Source organism: Geotrypetes seraphini, chromosome 11 (assembly GCF_902459505.1).
Source record: "Geotrypetes seraphini chromosome 11, aGeoSer1.1, whole genome shotgun sequence".
NCBI lineage: Eukaryota > Metazoa > Chordata > Amphibia > Gymnophiona > Dermophiidae > Geotrypetes > Geotrypetes seraphini.
The window spans coordinates 55,994,530-56,016,602 of record NC_047094.1 but is presented as its reverse complement, the minus strand read 5'-3'; the positions used below and the strand labels follow the sequence as shown (position 1 = coordinate 56,016,602).

Here is a 22,073-nt window from a genome sequence, read left to right as displayed (position 1 = left end):
CTGAATTGTTTAAAATCATAAATGTTCGAGGCTTGTGCAATTAAGGCAGAGCTTACAGGAATCGGGCAGTGACCAGGACAGCGACAAAACTCATGGGGACGGGGAAATCGAGTTCCTGCGGGGATGGGGAAAAATTTGTCCCCCATGTCATTCTCTAATTCCAATTATATCTGAGTTTGGAGGGAAGAGATCTAGATCAAGAATGTTTTTCAGTTGTGGCACCAATATGGTGGAATAGTTTGCCTGAGGAAATGAAGCTGGAGTCTGATGTCAAAATCTTTTAAAAAAAAAAAAAAACTGCTGAAAATGTGGATGTTAAAAATGTAGCAACTCAGTGGAATACAGGTGGGTGTTTTCTTAAAAAGATCTATAATTTAATTTTTATACTGAATATAGTTGATGTGCACCTGATATGTACTATAGTTTAGTTTTTACCGTATTTGCCGGCGTATAAGACGACTGGGCATATAAGACGACCCCCCAACTTTTACAGTTAAAATATAGAGTTTGTTATATACTCGCCGTATAAGACTACCCCTTCTTCCGATTCGCGACCCCCCCCCCAAGCCGGCAAAAACAGCTTTGCACCGCAGGCCCAGCCGCCCAAGACGAGTCGGAAGCCCCTACCCGCCGCATCCTGCACGTGGGCAGACTCAGCACAAACGCTGCTGATGGCCCCAATCGACACGCTGTCCTCCCCGCGCACGCTGACCATCTTCTCTCTGCCTGCACTTTCCCCGCGGCCCTCTTCGGCGACTCAGCAGGGGCAGCGATCAAGACAGGCTGCAAACGTCGGGACCTTCCCTCTCTGAGTCCCGCCTATTTTGTTTCAACTTCCTGTTTCCGCATAGGCGAGACTCACAGAGGGAATGACCGCCTGTCTTGATCGCCCGAGGCTGGGAGGAACAGAAGATTTCTGCAAACACCATCGGGGCAGAAAATTTAACGGGTCCATCTCGCCGGTCCTGTGCGGACCGGCAGGAATTTTCTGCGGACCGGCGGTTGAAAAACTGTGATGTTATCAGTACCCGGCGTATAAGACGACCCCCGACTTTGGGGAGGATTTTAAGGTACTGAAAAGTCGTCTTATACGCCGGCAAATACGGTAATTTGAAGTTATGGATTTGATTTTGAGTCTTTGTATTTTATGAATGTGAGTTCATGTAAACTGCCTTAAGAGGGGTTCGTTTACAAAGCTGTGGCAATGTCCTTAGTTCACCCTAACATGAGTCATTCCCACTCACTAAGGCCATTTTTATTGAGGTCATTAAAAAAAACCCTCTGATTTTCTATTTATTTCATTAAAGGCCATTTGTTAATGTTGCCATTAGCATGCATCCATTTTTAAAGATGATCACGGGAGCATTTACCACCATCTAGTTTGGTTTAGTGTGTGGTATTGTAGATGGGTTAATTGGTTAGGAAAGAATGATACAGGGACAAATTTGTCCCTGTTTCCACAGGAACTCAATTTCATCGTCCCCACGAGTTTTGTTGCTGTCCCTGCCCCATTCCTGTAAGCTCCGCCTTAACCGCACAAACCTTGAACACATATGATTTTAAAGGGTTTGAGGCTTGTGCAGATGAGGACGGAGCTTGCGGGAATGGGGCAGGGACAGGAAAAGAACTTATCAGGACGGGATGAGGAAATGAGTTTCCATAGGGACGGGAAAAAATTTGTCCCCGTGTCATTCGCTATTGGTTAGCACAGGAACATTAAATAATAGAAAAAACCCATCGTGGAGTTATATCCTGCCGAGATAGCTAATTTATTCAATTAATTCAATTACTGCCAGTCTAAATCTTATTCATATATATATGTGAATCTAAAGGGGTAAAAAGCCTCAGAATATGGAGCAATTAACCCAACTGGGTTTCAAAAGTGAACAATTCACTCACTCCTGTTTAAATCATAGGCAATATACCCCCTTCCTTCCTATTTATTTAAATCTTTTTTTTATATAAATTACTTGCTTATCCCCTTATTTTAAAAAAGTTGAGCTTCAATGTCTTAATTCACATAAAAAAAAAATTATTATTTAATATTTTTGGACCACATGGTCAGACAGTTAATAGATTTATTAGCACAGGAACAGCCACTCTCTACCCCTGACATGCCACCTTAAAAAATTACAAAAAAATATTTAATACTCTAACACAGGATGCTTTTGCATGTCCCACTTTAGGCCATTTTTGTGACGTTAGACTCACATTGGTGCCTAATGCAGCTTTGTAAAAAGCCACCTAAATGAACAGTATAAGTAATATTTCATAACATATAAGACAATAATGGCATCTACAGTATTTACTATTTTTATTTTTTTAATAGGATAAAGTGTACAGTTCAGTGTTGCAGCAGTGCTACCGCATGTATAAGGTAATGTTAACTGCATCTGTTAGGATTTATAACTTGTTTTACAGTGGATCCATTATAAAGATTTTATGGGTTTATTTAGACCAAAATCTGTCACTCGATGCTCAAATTAATGCACTAGTTAGGAAAACTTGGTTTATGCTATGAAAGTTGCGATCGATTAGGGCATACTTTGATCACTCCTCATTTAGACTACGGTATAATAATTTATTTTGAGTTCCCTGGATTATTGTAACATAATTTATCTAGCCTCCAGTAAAGAGGATATCGAAAGGTTGCAGATCATTCAGCTGATTTTTCAACTTGAAAAAATGTGATCATGTAACCAAATTCTATTGGAAGCTACATTGGCTCCCAGTTGAGGCAAGAATATTATTCAAGTTAGGTTGTACCTATTACAAGACATTGTTTGGCCTTATACCTGATTATATTATTGACCACTTTAAATTTACTATCAGAAAACATTTTTCTCTGCATTTTAGATTTACATTTCCTACTAAAGGTTACATATACAAAAGATTTTTCCATAGAATTTTATCTTTTCAAGCTGGATCATGGGATAAACCTTTTTCTGTTCTGATAACAAACTCCAACTTGAAGTGCCAGTATGTAAACCGTTTTGAGTGTGGTTGTAAAAACTACAAAAAGGCGACATACAAGTTTCCTTTAGAAAAAATGCTAAAGACCTTCTTATTTGACAAATTGTAATACACTGTGCTTGTACAGTCTCTTGATTGTTGTTAATTGCGTTGAACTGAGAGGTGACTGCGGTATATAAGTGAATTTATGTTATGTTATGAAACATTATGATTTGTCTCTTTAAAGTAGCTGTGTGGCTAGTGTTACCTCAAGGTCCCTGGATGTATTACTCAGCAAGGCATTTATAAGTATCCACAATGGCAAATCCCCCAACTTCCTCGTGTCCAGTACGGAAAGAGGTCTAGAGGGTCTCCAACACCCACTAATTTCCACACAAGTTGTGTAGATCAGTGTTTTTCAACCTTTTTACACCCATGGACCGGTAGAAATAAAATAATTATTTTGTGGACTGGCATCGATCCGCAGACCAGCAACTGAAGAACACTGGGCTAAGTCGTGGGTCAGACCCTGCCCATCTCTACCCAATCTCCACCCCAGACCCTGCCCCCATAGTCCTAATTGTAACACTATTTTTTCCATTCATATATATACACACAATATAATCTTATTAACAACGCATCGATCGCACCGCGGACCGGCAGTTAAAGTCCAAGCCATAACCAATTTAGAACTCAACTCAATCAACTATCCCATTCAATCCATCATAAAACTACTTGGAATGACTATAGACAGATGTTGTACCATGCAACCGCAAATAAATAAAACAATTCAGAAATCCTTTGCAATCATGAGAAATCTGAGACTAGTCCGGAAATTCTTTGAAAGAGCACAATTCCAGCTTATAGTACAATCCCTAATCCTGGGATTGTTGTACTACTGCAACATCCTCTTCCTTCCATGCCCTTCTACTATGACCAGACAACTAAAACTATCCAAAATACAGCTCTGAGACTCATCTACTCATTAAGAAAACATGACCATATCACAGAAGCTTACATCAACTCACATTGGCTACCAATCCAAGAAAGAATTCAATTTAAATTCTACTGCATGTTATTTAAAGCCCTAAACGGAGACAGCCCAACCTACCTGAACAACCTCCTCATCCAAGCATCCACAACCATACACAGAAAAACGCACCCCCCCCCCCCCATTCATACCTCCTCCGATCAAAGAAGTAAAAAGAACAAAACTACACGACGGCCTCTTAGCCACTCAAGCCGCAAGACTGGACAACCAGATCTCCAACCTTCTGATGACCACCCCTGACTACAAGACTTTCAGAAAAGAAATAAAAACAATACTTTTCAAGAAATTCCTGAAGCAGCCCTAACTTCACGTTCTCTTAATAACTCTAAAACTGACAAATGAGCTACTCTTCTCTTCACTAGTAATGTCAATTTTACTTCCATTGCTACCCCTTTTCAAATCTCTGTAAGCCCCCTTACTCTTAACATCCCGAGAAATGTCAAAAGATCCACACTTTACCATCCTAGTAAATCAATCGTTCTCCCATTGTAACCCCCATTTATAAATCTTTTGTAAGCCGCCTTGAACCGCAAGGTAATGGCGGAATAAAAATCCCTAATGTAATGTAACACAGTTTTGGGCCCGATACACATGCCGGCCCTGTGTACCGGCAGGAAATTTCTGTGGATCGGCACCGGTCCATGGACCGATGGTTAAGAACACTGGTGTAGATCAATGGGTGATGATATCCATTCTTGGCCCTTGTTTTCACCTCCTCCTTGATGTCTTACTTAACACTTACTGTTGTTTCATAGTTAAATAAACCAATTCAAATCAAACATCACAACAGAAAGTATTTTCACTTATCTTTTAATGTGCAGAATCACTAGCCTGTTGTGATGTTGGGGGGATGTGATGTGGGTTGATTTGCCATTGTGGATGTTTCCAACTTCTGTACTTTGCTAGTGGTTCACTCATAACTATCCCCCTGACCCTACAGCCTGAGCATCTCTTTGAAAACACTCGGGCCCCCTTTTATGAAGCCGCGTTAGGCTTTTTTATTGTCAGCCCCAGCGGTAATGGCTCCGACGCTCATAGGAATTCAATGAGCGCTGGAGCTTTTAGCGCCATGGCTGGCAATAAAAAAGCCTAATGCAATTTATAAAAAGGAGGGGGGGGTGATTTGCTGTGGTTTGGTTTGCTGATGAACTGAGATCACTATGTCTGCTTTTTAGGAGGTCATCAACTGTTTATTCTTCATGCATTAAGTTCAGGAAGCAATGCCTCCTTGAAGAATTAAATTTAGAGGCCAAGAAAGAGGTTAGGACAGGGGTGTCAAAGTCCCTTCTCGAGGGCCGCAGTCCAGTCTGGTTTTCAGGATTTCCCCAATGAATATGCATGAGATCTATTTGCATGCACTGCTTTCATTGTATGCTAATAGATCTCATGCATATTCATTGGGGAAATCCTGAAAACCTGACTGGATTGCGGCCCTCAAGGAGGGACTTTGACACCCCTGCTGTAACAAATTGAGAAGCTGCCTATTTTGTTTATTAAACTGGGCCTATTCCCTTCAGCTTTCTGCTCAGATTTTGGTGCAATTAGGTGGCACTGCTGTCAGTAAAAATTATACTGATTCTGATGACGATTGAGGTTGGTATTAATGTTGTCTGCTTTTCTTTCTCCAGCTTTTTAATGGAACATTTGTAAAGACAATGGAGAATGGAGGTGTAGCAGTTCTGAAAGAGAGGCTGGAGAAATTCTTCCACCGGGTAAGAAACTTTCATTTCTCCTATTACTGACCGCATTTTCTTTATGCTCACTGGGTGTGTTTAGCATTTACCAATGTCTCTTCTTGCTTCTTGATAGAGAACATCAGTTACTTTCACTCATTGTGTTTAGATGCATTTCACACTCAGACCATCTCGTCTGCTGTTGAAGCGAGGTCTGTCCTTCTTGTCTATTGATCTGTCCCTAGGTTTGCATATTTTTGGTACATATGAGCAGTCAGGGCCAGGCATCAGGGAAATGCATGGTACAGCTTCATGTCCCAGGAGAGTCCCCATCCCATTCCAGAGAGGAGGAAAAAGAAAGGGAGGGGCTGATTTGCACTCAATACACAACCCCCTATCATGCACTAAGAAGGGTAGATGGTTGACCATCGACAAAAATTGAACCCAGAAAAAACTACATTTTTCCTGGCTATTCAGTCAGCTTCTATTACCGATACTAAATTCTTGGTCCGTTATCTTTTTGTCCATTTGATTAGGATTTTAGGTGTGCTCTTTAGGCTGCTTACAATGCAGTCTCAGGTGGATATAAGAACATAAGAATTGCCGCTGTTGGGTCAGAACAGTGGTCCATTGTGCCCAGCAGTCTGCTCACGCGGCGGCCCTTGGTCAAAGACCCTCGTCCTAACTGAGACTAGCCCTACCTGCGTACGTTCTGGTTCAGCAGGAACTTGTCCAACTTTGTCTTGAATCCCTGGAGGGTGTTTCCCTCTATGACAGACTCCAGAAGAGCGTTCCAGTTTCCACCACTCTCTGGGTGAAGAACTTCCTTATGTTCGTACGGAATTGATCCCCTTTCAACTTTAGAGAGTGCCCTCTTGTTCTCCCTACCTCGGAGAGGGTGAACAACCTGCCCTTATCTACTAAGTCTATTCCCTTCAGTACCTTGAATGTTTCGATCATGTCCCTTCTCAATCTCCTGTGTTCGAGGGAGAAGAGGCCCAGTTTCTCTAATCTTTCACTGTACGGCAACTCCTCCAACCCCTTAATCATCTTAGTCGCTCTTCTCTGGACCCTTTTGAGTAGTACCGTGTCCTTCTTCATGTAAGGTGACCAGTGCTGGACGCAGTACTCCAGGTGAGGGCGCACCATGGCCTGGTACAGCAGCATGATAACCTTCTGGTAGTGAGGAATGCCTTTTTTGTAATGAGAATGCTTCCAGTTGTTCGGGGCTATTTTCCATCATTTCAGTTTAGAGTATTGGTACAAATGTTAGATCTAAAGGCGAAAAAACAGTGTGATAAGGCAGTGGCTGCTGCCAGAAGGATGCTGGGCTGTATAAAGAGAGGTGTAGCCAGTAGAAGGAAGAAGGTGTTGATACCCCTGTACAGATCATTGGTAAGGCCCCACTTGGAGCATTGTGTTCAGTTTTGGAGACCGTATCTGGCGAAGGACGTAAGAAGACTTGAAGCGGTCCAGAGGAGGGCAATGAAAATGATAGGAGGCTTGCGCCAGAAGACGTATGAGGAGAGACTGGAAGCCCTGAATATGTATACCCTAGAGGAAAGGAGGGACAGGGGAGATATGATTCAGACGTTCAAATACTTGAAGGATATTAACGTAGAACAAAATCTTTTCCAGAGAAAGGAAAATGGTAAAACCAGAGGACATAATTTGAGGTTGAGGGGTGGTAGATTCAAAGGCAATGTTAGGAAATTCTTCTTTACGGAGAGGGTGGTGGATGCCTGGAATGCGCTCCCTAGAGAGATGGTGGAGAGTAAAACTGTGACTGAGATCAAAGAAGCGTGGGATGAACACAGAGGATCTAGAATAATAATAATAATAACAATTTATATACCGCGATACCGTTAAGTTCTATACGGTTTACAATAGATTAAGCGAGGTACAAATTGATTGAATTTAAGAGGGGTGGAAGAGGAAAGTTAATAGGACCGGAAATGCGTTGTTGAAGAGAAAGAGATTAATAGGACAGAGGAATCACTATGGAGGAGAAAGAAGATGAGTGGGTCAGTTGTCTAGATACTTCAGGAACAGTTGAGTTTTTAGACGTTTTCTGAATTCCTCTTAAGTAGTGGGCAAAAGCAGTTAGAAACATAGAAACTTAGAAATAGATGGCAGATAAGGGCCATGGCCCATCAAGTCTGCCCACTCTAATGACCCTCCCTATTTATCTTTGCGGATAGATCCCACATGTCTATCCCATCTCGCCTTAAAATCTGGCACGCTGCTGGCCTCAATAACCTGGAGTGGAAGACTATTCCAGTGATCAACTACCCTTTCAGTGAAGAAGAACTTCCTAGTGTCACCGTGCAGTTTCCCGCCCCTGATTTTCCACGGATGCCCCCTTGTTGTCGCGGGACCCTTGAAAAAGAAGATATCTTCCTCCACCTCGATGCGGCCCGTGAGATACTTGAATGTCTCGATCATATCTCCCCTCTCTCTACGTTCCTCGAGTGAGTAGAGCTGCAACTTCCCTAACCGCTCCTCGTATGGGAGCTCCTTGAGTCCCGAGACCATCCTGGTGGCCATTCTCTGGACCGATTCCAGTCTCAGCACATCCTTGCGGTAATGCGGCCTCCAGAATTGCACACAGTACTCCAGGTGCGGTCTCACCATGGATCTATACAGTGGCATAATGACTTCCGGTTTACGGCTGACGAAACTCCTGCGTATGCAACCTATGATTTGCCTTGCTTTGGATGAAGCTTGCTCCACTTGGTTTGCAGATTTCATGTCTTCCCTGACAATCACCCCTAAGTCTCTTTCCGCTTCAGTTCTTGTCAGGATCTCGCCATTTAGGGTGTAAACCTTGCATGGGTTTCGGCTCCCCAGGTGCATGACTTTGCATTTTTTGGCATTGAAACTGAGTTGCCAGGACCTAGACCAGCGCTCCAGTAGAAGTAGGTCATGTATCATATCGTCTGCCATTGAATTTTTGTCTGTTGTCTTTACCCCACAATGCTGCTTGATGTGAAAGAAGGTGTTCATGGTGTTTTTTCAGTTTACAACCTCTACCTGGGGGGGGAAACGAAGTAGGAATGAGAGCGTCTCTTGTGTCTGTTGGCAGAGAAGGAGAATCGGAAAATAATAGTAAATATTGAACTAAGGCCAGTACTGGGCAGACTTGCACGGTTTGTGTCTGTATATGGCCTTTTGGGGGAGGATGGGCTGGAGAGGGCTTCGATGGCTGGGAGGGTGTAGATGGGCTGGAGTAGGTTTTAACGGAGATTTCGGCAGTTGGAATCCAAGCACAGTACCGGGTAGAGCTTTGGATTCTTGCCCAGAAATAGCTAAGAAGAAAAAATTTTTAAATTGAATCAGGTTGGGCAGACTGGATGGACCATTCGGGTCTTTATCTGCCGTCATCTACTATGTTACTATGTTTGTTTTTTTTACTAAGGTGTGCTAGTGTTTTTAATATGCGCTGAATTGCCATACACGCTAACCCCGTGCTACGCGGCTAAACCTAATGCCGGCTCAATGCTGGCATTAGCATCTAGCGCGTGGAAGTGCGCGCTAAAACCACTAGCACGGCTTAGTAAAAGGAGCCCTTAGTTTTATGTGGCCTGGACTACTGTAGTTTAATATACCTAGGTTGCTCACAGCAGCTGATGATTTTTTTTCTTTAAAAAATGTGATCAACTAACTGATTTATTAATCTCAAGTTGCCAATTTATTTAATTAAAAATTTACATATTAACTATACGGTTTACAGAGCTCCCTTCACAATATTGCAAAATTCCGGGCATAGCATTCCAGAGTTTAGCACCTGCCAGAGACAGCATCGCTGCACCAATCCTAACGTGTGAGATCGACATCTTACCCTCTAAACTCGGTTTCGTACTATTTTCTGATCTCAAACACCTAGGGGCTCCTTTTACTAAGCTGCAATAGCGGTTTTGGCACGCGCTGAGTTGCCCCGCGCGCTAGACGCTAACGCCAACATTGAGCTGGCGTTAGTTCTAGCCGCGTAGCGTGGGTTTAGCATGTGGGGTAATTCAGCTTAGTAAAAGGAGCCCCTAGGCTGGTAAATTAAAAAAAAAAAATCCTTGCAATACAGCCGGGGAGTCTACTTTTTAAGATATTGAATGGGATAGGCCCTTCCTAGAACGTGGCGAGATTTTGAGTATGCAGTTCATTTTCGTAGCACCCGAAGTAGCAATCCTTTTGCTCTCCCTACAGTTCGAGGTCAATCGAGACAAAGTTATGTTAGGAAACTACAGTACTTGCTTTTCAGGCATTCCGGTTTTGAAACGGACTGGCCTGTCATTTCTCAGCTTCTGGTGTTTATTTAGCTTTTAGAAGACAACTGAAAATGTACCTATTTAATAACTATATTATGCATGCCTAGTAATGAATTTCAGGCTGTATTAGTAGTACAGTACTCCCCCGATATTTGCGGGGGTTCCGTTTCAGGAACCCCCGCGAATCTTGAAAAACCGCGAATATGGTTTTCAAGTTTCAAGTTTATTCAATCTTTTGATGGATCGCCTATAACAATTTCTAAGCGATGTACATAATATAATAAAAAGAAATAAGAAACTTAACATAATAGTTATATTAACATAACATAAAAACATTTAAAACTTACTTGAGGGGAAAGGGAAAAAATAAAAGTTACAATTTCGGGTTTCGTAAGAATAAGGGGAAAGAACAAAAGGTAGGGTAAAAGAGGTAGTACAAGGTGGCTCAAGCACACTTCATAAGCAATAAAACCAAAACATAAGAAATTTAAAAGAACTGTTAAAAATCAAAGGCATCTTTAAATAAATATGTTTTTAAAAGTTTTTTAAATGTTGTAATATTTTTTTCTATTCTAATAAATTGAGGGAGTTTATTCCACCTTTGTGGACCGGCGACAGTAAATATATCTGCTCTTCTAGTGCCTATGATTTTTAGAGATGGGGGAGACTGAAGAGGGCAGCGGGAGAGCAGCCAGAGCGCCGCGAGTGCAGGAAATCACTCGCGGTATGCTCCGACTGCCTCTTCCTGCTCTAAGTCGGGCCTTATCCAATCAGGAGCTGCGTGTTAAAGGATAAGGCCCAACTTCATGCAGGAAGAGACGGTTGGAGCATACTGCGAGCGATTCCCTGCACTTGCGGAGCTCCGGCTGCTCTCTCCTGCCTCTCCCGCTGCCCTCTCCTTGTCGGCGGTTCGCAGTCATAAAATACCACGAATGACCAGGACTTTTTTTTATTGTAAACTGTGCAGAACTTAATGGTTGTTGGGGATATAAAAGTCAATAAAATAAGATTGGTCCCTGTAGCCCTGAAGCAGCAGTTCATTGAAACACTGGCCATTGTTGGCAGAAGTTAGGTTTCTAATGAATTTTTCACTGTCATTTTTGCATTGTGCAGAGTCGAGTCTGAATTGGTAGAAGATGAGTCGTGCAGCAGAGTTTTGCAGCGATTGCAGGGGGAGAGGCGGCACTGCGGGAGACCAGTTAGAAGTAGATTGCAATAATCTAAGCATGTAGTTACGAGAGTGCGGACAAGGGTCCGGGTAGTGTGCTCAGAGAAGAAGGGACAAATTTTGGTGATGTTGTAGAGATAGAAGTGGACAGGCCTTAGCAGTTTGTTGGCTGTGCATAGAAAGTGAGAGGTCGGAATCGAAGAAGACTACGAAGTTGCGAGCAGAAAAGATTGGAACGATGACAGTATTATTTAAAGAGATGGAGAACGGAGGGAGAGGAGCAGAGGGTTTAAGATAGAGAGTTGCATGGGGACAGAAATCCCACCCATCCCCGCAAGGAATTACCTCCATCCCCGCCCGTCCCCATAAAAAGCAGCAATTACTTCTGACAGGATCATCAATTCCACAGTTTCTTTTGTGTTTGCACTAATGTTTTCCTTGTGGAATTTCTTTGGTGGAACCCTTTTTTTGTTTTCTGTTCAGGTAATTAACTTATAAACCTCCCTCTTTTACTAAGGCTGATGTGTCCATTATATTATATGGACGAACCCTGCTTCCTAAGCCTTCCATCCCTGTGGGACTCCCGTGGGCCAGAGGGAGGTCCCCGTGGGAGTCCCGTGGGTTAGGGGGGGATTCCTGCGGGAACCCCGCGGGACCTGCGGGATTCCCGCAATCCCTGTTCCCGTGCAGACCTCTAGTTTAGGAGGAAAGAGGAGCAGCTCATTATATTCAGGTGTACCTCATGCCTATTCATTGTGATAATCCTGAAACCCCACTGGCTAGGTGTGCCTCCAGGAGAGGATTGAGAGCACGGATATAGTATTTAGGGAAGGAAAGAACCATTCTTTTTAAGTTTCAAGTTTATTAAAAATTTGATCTACCGCATAATCAGGCTTCGAGGCGGTTTACATAGATAAAAAGGTGAAACATAAATGTATACATAATCAGTAGGACAGACCACAGGTAGTAATGGAACACATAAGAAAACACAGACTAAAACTGAAACGAAAAGGAAAATGGGGAAGAACTACATTATTTAAAGAGAAAAGAGGAAGTAGGGAAGAACAGAGGGGAGGGAAAACATAGCAACCAGCAAAAATGCATGTAAAACATCCTTAAAAGGCATCTTTGAACAAGAATGTTTTTAAGTTGGTCTTAAAGATGTTTAGTGACGTATCCTCTCTTAGGTGGCTAGGTGCTGAGTTCTCTCTGAGCACAGGGCGTATGTTTTTTGAGGGGGGGGGCTTTTTCTTTTTGGATCGTCTTCAAATAATTGTAACATTTTGATCCAACAGTATTTGCAGACTCTCCATTTACAGTCATGTGACCTGTTGGACATTTTTGGAGGTATCAGCTTCTTCCCACTAGATAAAATGACATATCTGAAGATCCAATCATTTATTAACAGAATGGAGGAAAGCCTGAGCATTGTGAAATACACCACCTTTCTCTACAATGATCAGCTCATCTGGTAGGTACCTGAGCCGCAATAAAAATCAAAATACCTTTGGTTCCTATACAGCCAGCAAAATCCAATAAATCAAAAATCAACCAGAAAAGTGTTACTTAGTCTGATGCATATTAAGGTCACTTAAAGATTTACTATTTCAAGATACCAACTACATAAGAACATAAAAATAGCCTTACTGGGTCAGACCAGTGGTCCATCAAACCCAGTAGCCCGTTCTCAGGTGGCCAATCCAGGTCACTAGTACCTGGCCAAAACCCAAGAAGTAGCAACTTTCCATTATCTCAGAGTAAGCAAGATTCCGGGACCCCAAATAGCAGCAACATTCCATACAGAATCCCCAAAGAGTAGCAAGATTCTAGAATCCCAGAGAGTAGCAACATTCCATTATCTCAGAGTAAGCAAGATTCCGGGACCCCGAATAGCAGCAACATTCCATACAGAATCCCCAAAGAGTAGCAAGATTCTAGAATCCCAGGGAGTAGCAACATTCCATTATCTCAGAGTAAGCAAGATTCCGGGACCCCAAATAGCAGCAACATTCCATATAGAATCCCCAAAGAGTAGCAAGATTCTAGAATCCCAGGGAGTAGCAACATTCCATTATCTCAGAGTAAGCAAGATTCCGGAACCCCAAATAGTAGCAAGATTCTAGAATCCCAGAGAGTAGCAACATTCCATGCTACCGATCCAGGGCACAGTCAAATAGACAAAAATAGGGGCAAAATTCTCTCAAATAAATGAGAGTAGAGTGATCAAATAGCGATAGCAAACATTGAACAAGAACACTCTGTTATATATAATCGAATTTGAACAGCGCTTATACAACTGATAGTGAATCAAAAAGTGCTCAGAGATATGGAGGTGATAACAGGGTGAACCCAGCACTACCACCTCACCGCCCACCGAGCACTTTTTGATTCACTATCAGTTGTATAAGCGCTGTTCAAATTTGATTATATGTAATAGAATGTTCTTGTTCAATGTTTGTTACCGATCCAGGGCAAGCAGTGGCTTCACCCCTGTCTTTGTCAATAACAGACTGTGGACTTTTCCTCCAGGAACTTGTCCAATTTTACACCTAATGCCACCTCAAGGAAGCCTTATAATATTTCCCTCCCTCCCCCAACAGATTTCTGTTCGTATCATATTTCTATTTTGAAAATATTAAAACTGCACCTTCATACCTGGGCCCATGCTGCTGTTTCTGACGAGAACTATATCGCCATCCTTAATATTTATTTATTCAATTTTGTATGCCGTTCTCCCAGGGGAGCTCAGAACAGTTTACATGAACGAATGTCGGTGGAATGACGTCATTGGTTGTGCAGTGGCTCATTCCGTTCCTCAGAATATCTTCTTTTCTTTTTTTATTTATGAAACTAACCCCTTCTTTTACTAAGGTGCGCTAACCGATTAGCGCTCGATAATTGCTAATGCGTCCATAGACTAAGATGCACGCATTAGCGTTTAGTGCACCCTAAATTGATTAGCGCACCTTAGTAAAAGAGGGCCTAAGTGCAAAAGCTTTGCAGTAATTGCTAGGAGTGGGCCTAGCATGTCCTTAGCAGTTACTGCGCTGATAAATGCATTAGTGGGGATGCATTTAGCACCTCTGTTGAGGATATGCAAAAGTGATGGTTAGAATGTTTACTGTAGTATGTAGTCCTTGCCTCTTCACCAACTCTGCCTAGTTAAGAACATAAGAATTGCCGCTGCTGGGTCAGACCAGTGGTCCATCGTGTCCAGCAGTCCGCTCACGCGGCGGCCCTCTTGTCAAAGACCAGCGCCCTAGCTGACACTAGCCCTACCTGTGTACGTTCTGGTTCAGCAGGAACTTGTCTAACTTTGTCTTGAATCCCTTACTGGAAATTAAATCTGAATCTAGAAAACTACAGTGGTACCTTGGATTGCGAGCATAATCCGTTCCAGGAGCATGCTCGTAATCCAAAATGCTCATTTATCAAAGCGAGTTTCCCCAAAGGAAATAATGGAAACTCGCTTTGATACGTTCCCACCCCCCACCCCCCGATAACTGGTATCGCTCCCCCCCCCCCCCGCTCGCAAAGGCCCCCTTGCTCCAACCGGCACCCTCCCCCCCGCCTGAACCGGCCCTCCCGCCTGAACAACTTAAACTTAACCCCCCCCTCCCCCCCCGTCTGGCACCGGCACGCAGGCACAGATCATGCCGGTGCCAGAAGATCTTCCGGCTTCTGCCTGTCTTGAGCATGCATCTGCGCATGCTCAAGGACTTCTAATTCTTGCCGAGAATCTCAGCGAGAGGAAGAATTAGAAGTCCTTGAGTATGCACAGATGCATGCTCAAGGCAGGCAGAAGCCGGAAGATCTTCTAGGCACCGCCACGATCTGTGCCTGCGTGCCGGTGCCAAACGGGGGGAGGGGGGGATATGTTTAAGTTATTCGGGCGGGGGGTGCCGGTTGGCGCGAGGGGGCTTTTGCGAGCGGGTGGGGGAGCGATGCCGGTTATCGGGGGGGGGGGGGGTGCTCGCAAATCGAGTCAACACTTGCAAACCGGGTTACTCGCAAACCGAAGTTTGACTGTATCTCCCATCTTAGTAAATTGACTTAACCAAAAAGTATGTTCTATTTGGGCTTCCACTGTACATGTACTTTTAGCAGGGTAATAACTGACTTTTCTGAGGTGTTTTTAGGACAAGGGAGGAATATAATGTACCAACCTGGCATTTTCAAACAGCTTCTCCCCCTGTCTATATGGGCAGCAGAGTGCAGGTATGTTATGCCACTAATGCAGTTCATCTTTGAAGATTAGCTGCAAAACTCATGCAGCAAGAATACCCACTTACTTTGCAACCCCAAGGGCTCTTTGAAAATTGCCCCAGATGAATGAATATTGAAATCGGGTTCTGAAGGCAGGTTCTGGGTTTCTTCTGCACATTTTAAACAAACACACTGCTGTTTAGGAGGGAAAAACAGTGAAGAGAAAATTTTGAAGAGAAACAAAGCTGCGTGAAGTTTGCAGAATCAGTGTAATTTAAAACAGACAGCTTTCCTCTAGCTGTGCTAGATTTTAGGGTGTTTATTGACATGGCACAGCTGCTGTCAGCGTAGTGTTTCATTTGGGAATAGCCTCGTCAGTTGTTTTCGTACCACCAAATAGAATGAGGTCAGGCAATCTAAACAGCATTTAAGTCAAAATGAGCACACCTTTTTAGTATTTAACTTTTAAGTCTTTGGAGAGTGAAATAGTAACATAATAAATAAACAATAAATGAATACATACATCAGGGGTGCCCACACTTTTTTGACTCGCGAGCTACTTTTAAAATGACCAAGTCAAAATGATCTACCAACAATAAAATTTTAAAAAAGCACAACGCACACTGTACACATAGAATTGTTAATTATCATTCCTATTCCGAGGTTTTTTCAAAGAGGTCAAAGCAGATGACTCTATGCACTGTCACCTCAGTAACAACCATACAAAAATAGACTAATACCCACCCCCCTCCCTTTTTACTAAACCACAAAAGCAGTTTTTAGCACAGGGAGCTGCGCTGAATGCCCAGCGCTGCTCATAGGCTCCCTGCGCTAAAAACCACTTGCGGTTTAGTAAAAGGGGACCATATTGTAAAATATAGACAGCAGATATAAATTCAGACACATTTTGATCCCTAAATTTAAAATAAAATCATTTTTCCTACCTTGCCTGGTGATTTCATAAGTCTCTGGTTGCACTTTCTTCTTCTGACTGTGCATCCAATCTTTCTTTCAGCCTGTATGCTTCCTCTCCTCCACACCTCGTTCCCTCCCCCAACTTTTTCTTTCTCTCTCCCTGACCTTTGTTTCTTTCTCTCTTCATGCTCCCTTTCTTTTTTTCTGTTTCTCTTCTTTCCTTCTGTCTCCCTGCCCTTCCCCAAGCCACTGCCACTGCCGCTGCCATCGGGGAACAGGAGCCAAAATGCCACCAATGGATAACAGGCCCCAAAGCCGCCGCCGCCCCATGCTCTTCCTGCTTCGGGCCGACCAGCATTCCTCTTCCCGACGTCAATTCTGCTGTTGGAGAGGAAGTTCCGCCCAGCCAGGCAGCGATTGGCTGGCCCGAACTTCCTCTCCGACAGCAGAATTGACGTCGGGGAGAGGAAGACTGATCGGCCCGATAGATCGCCAAGGCAAAATGAGTCTTGGGTGATCGACTCACTTTGCTTTGGCGAGCTACCGGTCGATCGCGATCGACCTATTGGGCACCCCTGGTATACATAATTAAAAAATCACTGTGGATCTTATAAAGCCACATGTGGTGGTCATAACTGAAATTAGTCTACAAACTCGTCTTTACCGTGTGAATCCTAGCAGGCTGTAATGACTTTCATGGTACCAACAAAAATGTGTATAGTGCAGGTGATTTCAGGTTTCCCATCCTTGGAGGAAGGCTGGATCTTTGATGGTCTTGTAAGCTTACATGCTCCATCGACCTTTTGTTTATTCTCCCATAGAAAGCAACATAACCTACCACGTGCCATACTCCAAAATAGAGAATGACACGGTAACAAAATTCATCACCGTTCCCGTCCCCGCAAATAACTGCGGGAAACAATCCCATGTCATTCTTTAGTGTCTATCTCAATCTCAGCCCTTCTACACCAGCATTCTTCAATGCAAGGCTTGAGGCTCAGTGGCTGGGCCCATTCATTCTCTGATTCGTTCCTCTGATTCTCTCCTTAAAGAATGACACATGGATGGCTTCCTATGATTAACCACAGGGATGGGGACTCTCCTTGTCATTCTCTAACTTATGTCCTTATATAAACAATCAAGCCATTGTGACATCACTGATGAGGTTGGCTTTTAGGCATTGGTGGAATGAGGCATTAAGACATCACAATCTCAGCTCTGGAATGTTGCCCTCTTTGGGTTTCTGCCAGGTACTTGGGACCTGGGTTGGCCATTGCTGGAAACAAGATACTAGGCTTAATGGACCTTCAGTCTGTCCCAGTATGGCAACGCTTATGGTCTTATGTTCTAACCATCCTGTGTCATTCTTTAGTGTCTAACTCAACCTCAGTCCTTCTACACCAGCATTCTTCAACGCAAGGCTTGAGGGTCAGTGGCTTTGCCCATTCATAATCTGATTCTTATTTGAGCCAAGTATAGGATAATGAAGCCATTGTGACATCACTGATGAGGTTGGCTCTTAAGTACTGGTGGAATGAGGCATTATGACATCACAATCTCAGCTCTGGAATGTTGCTACTCAACCTCAGTCCTTCTACATCAGCATTCTTCAATGCAAAGCTTGAGGGTCAGTGGTTGTGCCCATTCATACTCTGATCCTTCCATCTCTCCTTAAAGAATGACATGGGGATGGTTTCCCACGGTTATCCACTGGGACAGGAATGGTGATGAATTTTGTCACCGTGTCATTCTGAACTCCAAAACTTGTATATATATTTATTTATTCTTTGCCATCCACTTAAAAGGCCTAAGCGGCTTACAGCAAAGCATACTTAAAATGCATAAAATTGACAAACTTCAAAGTTACATGTCAATTTTGACCCTACGATCTATGTCTATAATCCCAATCCTGGATGATAATGCTTCTCACTGATTTAAGCAGGAAAAAAAGCAAATGTTTGATAGACCCAGTCAAAGCCTAGTCTGAATCCAGTAGAAAATGTTTGGCAAGACTGGAAGAGTGAGCAGGCCCTAGACAGACCTTCAGCCTTACACCTCAATCAAATAACGTTTGGGCCCCTAGACCAGTGTTTCTCAACTTGGTCCTGGAGTACCCCCTTCCCAGTCAGGTTTTCAAGATACCCACAATGAATATGCGTGAAAGACATTTGCATATAATGGAGGCAGTGTATACAAATCAAGTTTATGCAAATTCAGCGTAGATATCCTGAAAACCTGACTGGAAAGGGGGTACTCCAGGACCAAGAAATACTGCCCTAGACCACCCTCCTGAACCAGGACTTTGATCGTTGAACTGAATAGTTTTGATTTATCCCAACACCACAATCCTATAAAAATGCATAAGGGCAGATCATACGTTTAAATATTAACCTTGTATGTGGCTGTTGGGCTCTTTTTTTCACTTTGATTTCAAGGGTTCTTTGCTACCCCCTTTTTGAACCTGCTGTCCTAAGCAACTCCTAGTGTTTCCTAATGGTTGCCTCAGCCCCACCACTGAAATATACATACCTTTCGTAGACAGTTTGAAAGAGCTTGCGCTATTCGGTGAAAAAGAATGAGCAAAAACTGCACCACTAGAGTTAGTAGACTCTTATTGGTTCCAAAAGGATGTATGAAGACTGAAAAACACAAAAAGCCTTGATTTGCATATTTTTGAATACTTTTGTACTCGTTCTTTCACAATTAAAGTGTAGATCAGTAAGAGAAATTTCAACTTTACAACATTCTGAATGGTATTTTTAGACAGTGGAATATGAAAAATGTACAAGATGGTAAGAGCGGATAGCGTTGCTGGTTTTAAGAAAGGTTTGGACAAGTTCCTGGAGGAAAAGTCCATAGTCTGTTATTGACAAAGAAAGGGGGGAAGCCACTGCTTTTCCTGGATCGGTAGCATGGAATGTTGCTACTATTTGGGGTTCCGGAATCTTGATTACTCTGAGATAATGGAAAGTTGCTACTCCTTGGGTTTTGGCCAGGTACTAGTGACCTGGATTGGCCACCGTGAGAACGGGCTACTGGTCTTGATGGACCATTGGTCTGACCCAGTAAGGCTATTCTTATGTTCTTATGTATTGCACATTCACTAATTATCTTTGATTTAAATTTAAAAAAAAAAAAAAAAAACCACGTCTATCCAATGATTTTTTTTAAATTTGTCCTTTTGGCTTTCTCTCTGGTCTGTTGCGGGTGGCAAGATGGTGAAAGCTTTCCTCTAAAAAAAAAAAAATTTGTCCTTTTGAACAAACTCACATTATTTGATCTTACAGTCCCCCACTCCCACTTAACTTGATTTAAAACACAAGAGACTCTTTTAATTATAATATATTAGGATATTTTCTACACTGCGACAGGCTTTAATTTTTGTTTTTCTTTGATGTCCTAGGAGTGGTTTAGAACAAGACGACATGAGAATTTTATACAAATACCTCACAACATCTCTGTTTCCAAGGCACATAGAGCCTGAGGTACTGTATAGATGCAAATAAATCTTTAAAGATACTTTCCTCTTTAATGCCTGCCTTTGGTATTATTGTATTTGTTCCCTGATGCGAGGTAGCTATAAAAATACTACACTTTAATTGACTCCTTAACTTTTCATACAAAATGTTGAGAGAGATGTATGAACCATTGAACTAGTTTCTCTTCTGATTTGAATACTCAGCCAGAACAGGGGCCGGCTACCATAGCTGATCTTGGTTGGACTCAATGGATTGCAGTACTTTTACAACTTGTAAAGGTGCGTTTGGGGCTAGCCCATTGCCTCAGAGACAAACCTATGTTGTTTATGTGGGAACTCTGGCTGGCAAGATTCAGAGATGGCAAGTGGGCACCAGTCGCACCTCCCAGAACAGAGGAACTCTAGTCTAAACCCATCATTCAAAAGGTGGCAAGTCTTGGGTTCCAAAGAGGAATCCTGTTCTTTACCTCTTAGGCTAGAGAGGAAGGTGAAAGAGACAAAATCTTAAAAGCTTAGTGCTATTGCCACAGTTGACATCGGTTCTGATTAAGCTGGAAGCCCAAAGGAGTGCGGACAAGTTGGGCAAATATTAAATTAAAAGCTGTATTCATTAATACTTTTGTAGTTGGTGTCATTTTGGGGAACTCTCGAGAAATAAATGTGGAATGAGCTGATGAATTACGTAGAACAGAGCAAAAGCCAAAATGCACTGTGATTTTTAACATAAGAACATAAGCAGTGCCTCCGCCGGGTCAGACCATAGGTCCATCCTGCCCAGCAGTCCGCTCTCGCGGCGGCCCAAACAGGTCACGACCTGTCTGAATAACCAGAAGGGGCCCCCTTGCCACCTTGGTTTCCCATTTGAAGTCCTATCTTCCCATCGAATTATATAAGTAAAATGTGATTCTGGCTGTTTAGAAAGATTTAAACTACTACTATTTTTTTTGTCATAGGCACTTATCCAGTATTTTGAAAAATTTGACAAACTACTTATCTTAAGCAGTGCTTGTCTCTGGATGTGCTTTTCAAACAGTGCTTATCTTTACACATGCCGACGCGGCCAGCGTTTCGCGGATTCTCTACTTGTCCGCTGCTTCAGGGCTGGATGCCGCAGTGCACAAGTAGAGAGTCCGCGAAACGCTGGCCGCGTCAGCATGTGTAAAGATAAGCACTGTTTGAAAAGCACATCCAGAGACAAGCACTGCTTAAGATAAGTAGTTTGTCAATTTTTTCAAAATACTGGATAAGTGCATATGACAAAAAAAATAGTAGTAAGATTGGAAATGTAGAGATATTGATGGGAATTTTAAACGTGGGAAGTTAGGATAAAAAAACATAAAAAAAGAAGAAAAAAATCTAAAAAAGATTTATAAAAAATAATTAAGTTATTAAGAATATACGTGTCCCAGCACTAGTTGCTTTGGGCCAATGATTGGAGCAAGGAACAAAGATACTACGCTGATTTCCCCAGTTTGTGATCTCACAACTGCGCGTAGGCTCCAGTTCTGAGGCCTGTGTAATGAGATGCACTTCTCTGGTTGAGTGGTGTGTGTTATATTGTTTATATTTTTACTACTACCACTTGGGATATCTGGTTTAGATTATATGTTTAGAAAGATTCACATATATATAATAAATATAAGAAAATGATCAGAATGCATACTTAAAATAATTTAACAAGTATAAAGATACTCGTTAAATTATTTTAAGTATGTGTTCTGATCATTTTCTTAGCTTTCATGATAGAAAATGTAGCATTCTTACAAGATGTGCAAAGGGATAGGATTGTGGCAGGCCCGGTACATATTCCTAGACTGAGCTTCTGTTTCCTGTGTTTGGCTGAGGGTTGAGTTCCTCAGAGATAGCATTCACAGCCCATGGAGAGAGAGGGATTCTCAACCATTGCCACTAAGAAAATCACAACTAAAAGCATGGAATGTTGCTACGATTTGGGGTTCTCAACCACTGCTGCTACGATTTGGGGTTCTCAACCACTGCCGCTAGGAAAATCACAACTAAAAGCATGGAATGTTGCTACGATTTGGGGTTCTCAACCACTGCCGCTAAGAAAATCACAACTAAAAGCATGGAATGTTGCTACGATTTGGGGTTCTCAACCACTGCCGCTAAGAAAATCACAACTAAAAGCATGGAATGTTGCTACGATTTGGGGTTCTCAACCACTGCCGCTACGATTTGGGGTTCTCAACCACTGCCGCTACGATTTGGGGTTCTCAACCACTGCCGCTAAGAAAATCGCAACTAAAAGCATGGAATGTTGCTACGATTTGGAGTTCCGGAATCTTGCTATTCTTTGAGATTCTGCATGAATGTTCTTTGGGATTCTGGAATATTGCTAATCCTTGGG

General features: G+C 42.7%; 1 protein-coding gene across 1 annotated transcript in view; it reads left to right on the top strand.

Annotated features, from left to right (window-relative positions):
* The window catches only part of LOC117345750 (vacuolar fusion protein CCZ1 homolog), a 41,354-nt gene that overhangs the window by 3,763 nt on the left and 15,518 nt on the right, over nucleotides 1–22,073 (top strand). The window contains exons 5-8 of the mRNA XM_033914854.1: nucleotides 2,330–2,377; nucleotides 5,632–5,715; nucleotides 12,402–12,577; nucleotides 19,631–19,712. Coding sequence (XP_033770745.1) covers nucleotides 2,330–2,377; nucleotides 5,632–5,715; nucleotides 12,402–12,577; nucleotides 19,631–19,712 — 390 coding nt within the window. The remainder of the gene's footprint in view (nucleotides 1–2,329; nucleotides 2,378–5,631; nucleotides 5,716–12,401; nucleotides 12,578–19,630; nucleotides 19,713–22,073) is intronic.